This window comes from Salvia splendens, unplaced genomic scaffold (genome assembly GCF_004379255.2).
Source record: "Salvia splendens isolate huo1 unplaced genomic scaffold, SspV2 ctg1160, whole genome shotgun sequence".
In the NCBI taxonomy this organism is placed as follows: Eukaryota; Viridiplantae; Streptophyta; class Magnoliopsida; order Lamiales; family Lamiaceae; genus Salvia; species Salvia splendens.
Window position 1 is genome coordinate 11,033 of NW_024598712.1, and position 6,797 is coordinate 17,829.

Here is a 6,797-nt window from a genome sequence, read left to right on the forward strand (position 1 = left end):
GTTTAATCTCATCCATTAAAATCTAGATCTAAGGGCCCTAATTTGGTCTCTAGTTCGGTCTTTAAAGATTAGATTTGTAAATAACTAGTTTTACCACCCGTGCTATGCACGGGCCATGAAACTTGTAATAAATTCTAAGATAAATGAATTTAAAAAAAGTAGATGATTAACTTTTCTGTAATTATGCTTGCAAACAGAGAATTCATTGTTTGTAAAAAAACACATCGTAAATATCCAGACAAATACATAAGTGTCTATTTATAATGAACAAAAAATTGTTATGAATTGGAAATGCGGATATGAGAGGAACAAATAAAATATAAAAACAAAATACAGATGAGATAATGATACTTATATACGTACATTATACGTAACACAATAGTAAAATAAGTTCATTAAATTCCGACGACCATAAATAGGAACTTACACATACATAAAAAATCCAAAAGTTCATAAGTTTTGAAGAACTTCTTTATAAACAATGTTAACAGTAGAATCACCATTGCCTTCACCTTGTTCATCTTTACACACCAAAATCTTCAAACCTTCACGACTTGTCACTCTTGATATAGCAACATACAGTTGTCCATGATTGAAAACAGGTTTTCTCAAAAACAATCCAACATGATAGAGTGATTGACCCTGACTTTTGTTAATGGTCATTGCGTACGACACAGTCAAAGGAAACTGTCTTCTTTGGAACTTGAAAGGCAATCTCGGATCAGACGGTATTAAGGACATTCGAGGAATCAACACTTTATGGCCAATATTATGGCCGCCCAATACCCGTCCCTCTAACACATAATCACCTAATCGTGTAATTATCAATCTTGTGCCATTACACAACCCATTTGACAGGTCTATGTTCCTCAACAACATCACAGGTGTACCAACTTTCAGCAACAATTCATGGTTAGGTGTACCAGAACACTTCAAACTGTTCAAGAACTCAACAGAATTTATCTCAGCGAGACCATTTGATGTGAAATCAGATTTTGATATACTATCAGAACTAAAGTAAACTCGACCTGGAGACTGATCCAAAGAAATCATGAATTGGTTAACCTCATCAACTACCTCTAATGTAGGAGCAAGTATAGCACGGCCATGCAAACAACTGATCAAATCTTTAGGATTCATGTAAGAAGGATAGACGTTTGAAACAATGGTTCTAAGAGGATCACCAGAATTTGACAAAACAATGTCAGTAGGAAGTTGAATACTCACTACCCCATCATTTGGACCACCCACAACACCATCGCCAATAGAAGCAACCCAAGAGGAAAATTCCTTCAATTTAGAAGCTTCATCAATATTTTCCACATTCAAAAGCCTCATATTTTTTGTCAGCCTTAAAACTGTGCAACTCTTCCAAAGATAAGATGAGTTAATGGTAGCATTCACAACATCTTGACGACTGCCTTTAGGAACAACAGGCAAGATCTGTCTAAAGTCACCACCAAAAACAACCGTTTTTCCACCAAACGGCTTGTTCCTATTTAATTCATCACATACACGCATAATATCTCTTAAAGTTCTATCCACGGCTTCTATGCAATGTTTATGAATCATTGGAGCTTCATCCCATATAATAAGCTTAGCTCTCACAATCAACTCAGCAAGTGCACTACCTGGTTTAATATTGCACATAGAATCTTCATTCACAATAATGGGAATTTTAAACCGAGAATGAGCCGTCCTACCACCCGGCAATAATAAAGATGCTATGCCACTTGACGCCACATTTAAAACAATATCGCCCTTCGAACGAATCCCAGCAGACAATGCTCTCCAAATGAAAGTTTTCCCAGTACCTCCATATCCGTAAACAAAAAATATTCTTCCATCATTAGAATACACAGAAGACATTATAGTGTCATGGACATAAAGTTGCTCATCAGTGAATTTGGAAATACATTCCGAATATTCACTTGCTAAACCATCGCGGTCATAACACAACTCATCAGTAATCAGTCTATTTTCACATGATTCAAAATACTGATTATCAGGATACGACAAACCATGAAAATCACGCAAAGTTTTACCAAGATTCTGCAGCAATTTCTCTATTTCTGCCAAGGCAAAATTCTGAATTTCATCCTCACTCAAGATCAAACCTATAGTAATTAAAAATACATTGCTAGAATTAAATTCAAATTATCAGTTGATATTAATAACAAAAAACATAATAAATGTGCAACGAAAATAATTAAAAAAATAGCTTACCAGGATAATTTGTTAATTTTCGACGGTTATAAAGAACATCTTCGGACAAATATTTCCAACAATTTTGCCAAACAAAATCCGGGCGTGAAATAGATTCCGATGTTAACAAACTCACATAGAGCAATCTCAAAGACTGAGCTGAAGCCCAAAAAGAAGCCTCCACAATTCCATGAACGTATTCCTTATCATCATCCAACAACCCTAAAGCAAAGCAAGCATCTCTAAATGTAGCATACTGAACACCATTAACACATTTGATGTCTTCATAGGAAGATGCTCCTTTAACAATATTTAACAAACATCTTAGATAATACATATCACCAGAACCAGGAGCAACATAAAATAACCTTCCAATCGAATATCTTTGTTTCCTAGGTTCCCAGTGATTCCTCTTCCATACAAATTTCGTCGGAAATTCACCATAAGTGAGGTCCCTACCTTGAGAATATATCTTATTTGCTTTCATCCATGCCAAGAACTTACTTTCATGAATTGTTTTACGATTCAAAACAGTATCCAAGTCAGCAGCTTCATCAAATATGACATGTTGTTGATCTGGAAGATGAAAACTCAATCTTTCAACAGGAGGATCTTTGTATTGAATTTCAAATCCAAAAATTCTCCAAGCAGCTTCACAAGACGATATATACCTACAATCATAGTACAAACTTACTTCATCAGTACATCGTTCGGCACCATCCGCACCACTTTGGAAAAAAGAAGTTGTCACACGATCATAACCCTTATTTATATACTTAAACAAATACTTAATAGATTGCGACTGGTTGCACCACTCAACGTTGACATAGCCGCTATACTTCATAAGAAGAAAACGATTGTGAGGAACAACATATCTATTATCTAAGGGCACGCCATCCTTCATAACAACACGACCATTATCTCTACGTCTGTAAGCAGGATAGCCATCTTCATCAATGTTTGTGGCCGCTCGATATTTTTTGGGAAAATATTTGGAACAACGTCCATTGAGCATGCAAGGAGACGATTTTCGAACAACACCACACGGCCCATGCATCATGAATTCTTTCACACACTCATAATAGTGAGGATCAGTTACTTGGTCGGGAAGTTCAGCTGAAATAATCTCATCAATGCGTTGAGGCTTAGGCTGTTTGTCCTCATTGCTTAAAACAACAAAATATGAGCATGGGGCAATCCACGTTTCTGAAACTCAACCGTGTACACAACTGCACAAAATAATTTAACTAAATTGCTTATTCGAAAACAACTTAAAAAATATTTTGAAAGCAAGGTCTTTAAAAATACCTGCTTTCACGGTTCCAAATATTTTTTCACTCTTAAGATCTCTTATCAAATTATCCAACTTGACTTTAAAGATCCTACAAATAATATCAGGACGATCATCTGATTTCAAGCCCTTAGATGCAAGATATCGACATATCTCTGGCCACTTAGGATTGCACGTAAAGGTAATAAACAAATTTGGGTACCCAATCCACCTACAGATCGCCATCGCATCTTGATAATTCTGAACCATATATCGAGCTCCACCAACAAAACTGGAAGGCAAGATAATTCGTTTCCCATACCTTGAACCATCTGTCTCACCACGAAGAACAGCTTCCGCCAGACCACTATACAATTCAGCCCGCAACCTTTTTTGATGGGTTCGTACAAAAGTAAGACGTCCAGTCTCAATCATCGTATATGCATCAATGACAAACTGCTGAAACAATCGCCTTCCGAATAAAAGAATAGAATGCTCAGAAATTCTTTCATGTAAGCGAAAGGCAAAAAATTCTTTAGGACTAATACTTTTTCTATGGGTCGATGAAGAAGAAGAATTTTTAGAAAATCCAATATCTTCTCTATAACCATCCTCCCGTAAGGAAACAAAAGTGGATACTGAAGTGGAAGATAAGAAGTGATGCAGTTCACTAATGCGCTGCAATTGCCCTGACTTCTTTACAACAACAATATCTCTGTCACCAAAGCTTCATCAAAATCCCAACGACAAGCACAGCAACCTCAGAAACAGACGGTAGGTTATAGGTTCTTCCATCCATACCTCTTACCAAGCAACCTCAAACTTAAATTGGGTTGATTTTCATGTCCAATCTTTTCTTTGCCATACGAAAAGACTTCACTAACGCATATTTTTCATCAACATGTTCATATCACTAACAATCAAATGATTATTTAGCATCCCTCTAACAAACAAAAAATCACTTATTATTTTTGTTAATTTAATGAGCTAAAACTTAATTACCTCACAGACGTTATTCTGTAATTGATCTCGTTGTCCGTATCACACACATATAACTGGGCAAACTTCGGCTCGCAACCATCTAACGGTAGTAAACTACCAATTAAGTGGTAATTTTGCCCGTGTGAAACCAGAGGGGGACCACAGGCCACCACGTGTTAACACTATTGTCAACTTTACCTCCCATTGAGGTAAAACCAAACATCGAATATGAACGAATATTTTTTCAAATAGTGACTACTTTTGGCGTCATTAGAGAACATTAATTGGTGCAAAACGTCAGGTGGAGAAGTCAACTTAGGAATCTCAATATTCCCATTCATACAACAACTCGAATATCTTGGATTTAGTGGCCTTATTGGGTTTGCCAAGACGTTCCTCATACCAAAATAATGCTCACAATGTGAACACATATACGAAGGATCACCTATATCCCAACCTATATAAAAAAAGTTAGTAAAAACATTAATAAAAAACTTATACAATTTGACATAAATATAATTAGGAAAATAAGCATGTAAATTAAGAAGAAACCAAGAACGAAAAAATACCTCCATCTTAATTAAAAGTAGATGAACCGAAAGATCTGTCATTAATAAAAGACTGCTTGCGTTCATCAAGCACATCATCACTTATAACAATAGGACTTTCAAATGATCCACACACATCACCTACAAAATATAAAGCAGAAATTGAAAAAAATTAGTACACAATATATATTTGAGTATTACTATCCAATTTGAATAAATTTTAAAGATTATGTTTACCAAAAGTATGCTTTCATAATTTAAACAATATTAAAAATTAACATCTTTGCACAACAAATAAATAAGGGCCTAAAATTGGAAATATGCTTTCAAGACAAAAAATATAAACAACTATTTTCGATTTATTCATTATTTTTGTCTATATAACAATTTCCGACTTTTATGCCTATATTTTTTAACAAAAAATAAAAAGTCTAATAAAAGGCAGAATAATACTGTCAACTCAAAATATAATAATATAATAAAAATATAAAACTCGACTCTTTGACAAAATCGGAGCAAATGATTATAAAATCCTATCTAAATTTTCGAGTTCTAGAATAGAATGAAAGGAGGAGAAGAAATTTCAAAAACCGAGCAATCAAATTCCCATATTGCAAAACTAAATAATCACAATTGGAATTGTTCTTTCACTCTTTTATAGAACTCGAAGATTTTGTAATAAATATTTTTATAAAAACCAATTAAAAAATTTTGGGCCAAGGATTAATAATTATTACAATAACAAATTCTATGATACAACTCGATTCCTTGACAAAATGGGAGCGAATTATAAATAAAGTCCTTTCTAAATTTGGAAATAAATTATTTGATTGTTACATAACTTCAATCGTTTGTCATAATTATTTGCAATTTAGCATAAGTTTCAAAATTTCAAGTAATGTTAATGAAATATTAATCCATCTAATCAATGTTAATTTAATCCAACCCATCACTACCACTTTTTTATTCCAGGGCCCAAACACCCCTAACAGTTTAAAACCAAAAATTGGCCCCTAACATTTAAAACAAAAGCCCAAAGCATTAGCCCAAAAATATTGAGACAGTGGAATAATGCCTAAGCATCTAGGGTTTGAGAATCAAGAGATTGCCTACTTCCCGATGAAACACACGACCAATCCATCTCCCTCTTACTCCACCTACATCGCCTTCTCGAAACGGCGAATCGACTCCGTCTCCGGCGAAGCGACTCCATACTCGGCTAATTCGAATGTCTCAAGTTCTGTTTACCATCCAATTGTAATCTATTTCTCACTCGGCATCCCTAAACCCTAACCATCTCTCCCTCATCGATTTCCAGAATCAAATAGCAAAAACCCTAACCACAGAGTGCGACAAAATGGAAGCCTCAAACTCGAAGCTTAAGAATGTTCGACAGTGTCCAGAAAAATCGAAGATAACATCATTTGAAGAGTGGATTTGAAGGGATCACAGTTTCTTTCACCAAAACCGAGCAATCAAATTCTCAAAGGTAACACAAATTTCAAAAAGTATGTAATCTTGTATTTCCATTCAATGTATGTTGCTTGATTAGGTTAGAAGCTCACTGCAAACGCATGTTTGAACCTACCAAAGAATCCTATATCTGAATGGAAATGCATGCTTAGAAGCTATTAAAGATCCCACAACTGAATGGAAATTCAGGCTTAGATGCTGTCACTGATTGTTTGACACAAATGGCAAATCACATCTGTAATCGTTTGACACAAACGATTAGTAGACAAATAATTAAACCTGGTGCATCAACATAGCCAATAAATTTCAAAGTTTATTTT

The 6,797-nt window shown here is 34.9% G+C and overlaps 1 protein-coding gene across 1 annotated transcript; it reads right to left on the reverse strand.

Annotated features, from left to right (window-relative positions):
• Nucleotides 1–450: 450 nt before the first annotated feature.
• On the reverse strand, nt 451–4,274 carry LOC121788839. Its single transcript, XM_042187439.1, has 6 exons — nt 4,198–4,274; nt 3,798–3,947; nt 3,514–3,707; nt 2,994–3,411; nt 2,227–2,876; nt 451–2,117 (listed from the first exon to the last, which is right to left on the reverse strand). The coding sequence occupies exons 1-6, from the start codon at nt 4,272–4,274 to the stop codon at nt 451–453; spliced, it is 3,156 nt and encodes a 1,051-aa protein (XP_042043373.1).
• Between the last annotated feature and the right edge of the window lie 2,523 nt (nt 4,275–6,797).

Coding starts and splice junctions, on each gene's coding strand:
- LOC121788839 (XM_042187439.1), bottom strand. CDS start 4,274: ATGGATGGAAGAACCTATAACCTACCGTCTGTTTCTGAGGTTGCTGTG. Junction 3,948..4,197: donor GGGATTTTGATGAAGCTTTG/GTGACAGAGATA, acceptor TTTATTCGGAAG/GCGATTGTTTCAGCAGTTTG. Junction 3,708..3,797: donor GGTGAGACAGATGGTTCAAG/GTATGGGAAACG, acceptor GGCGATCTGTAG/GTGGATTGGGTACCCAAATT.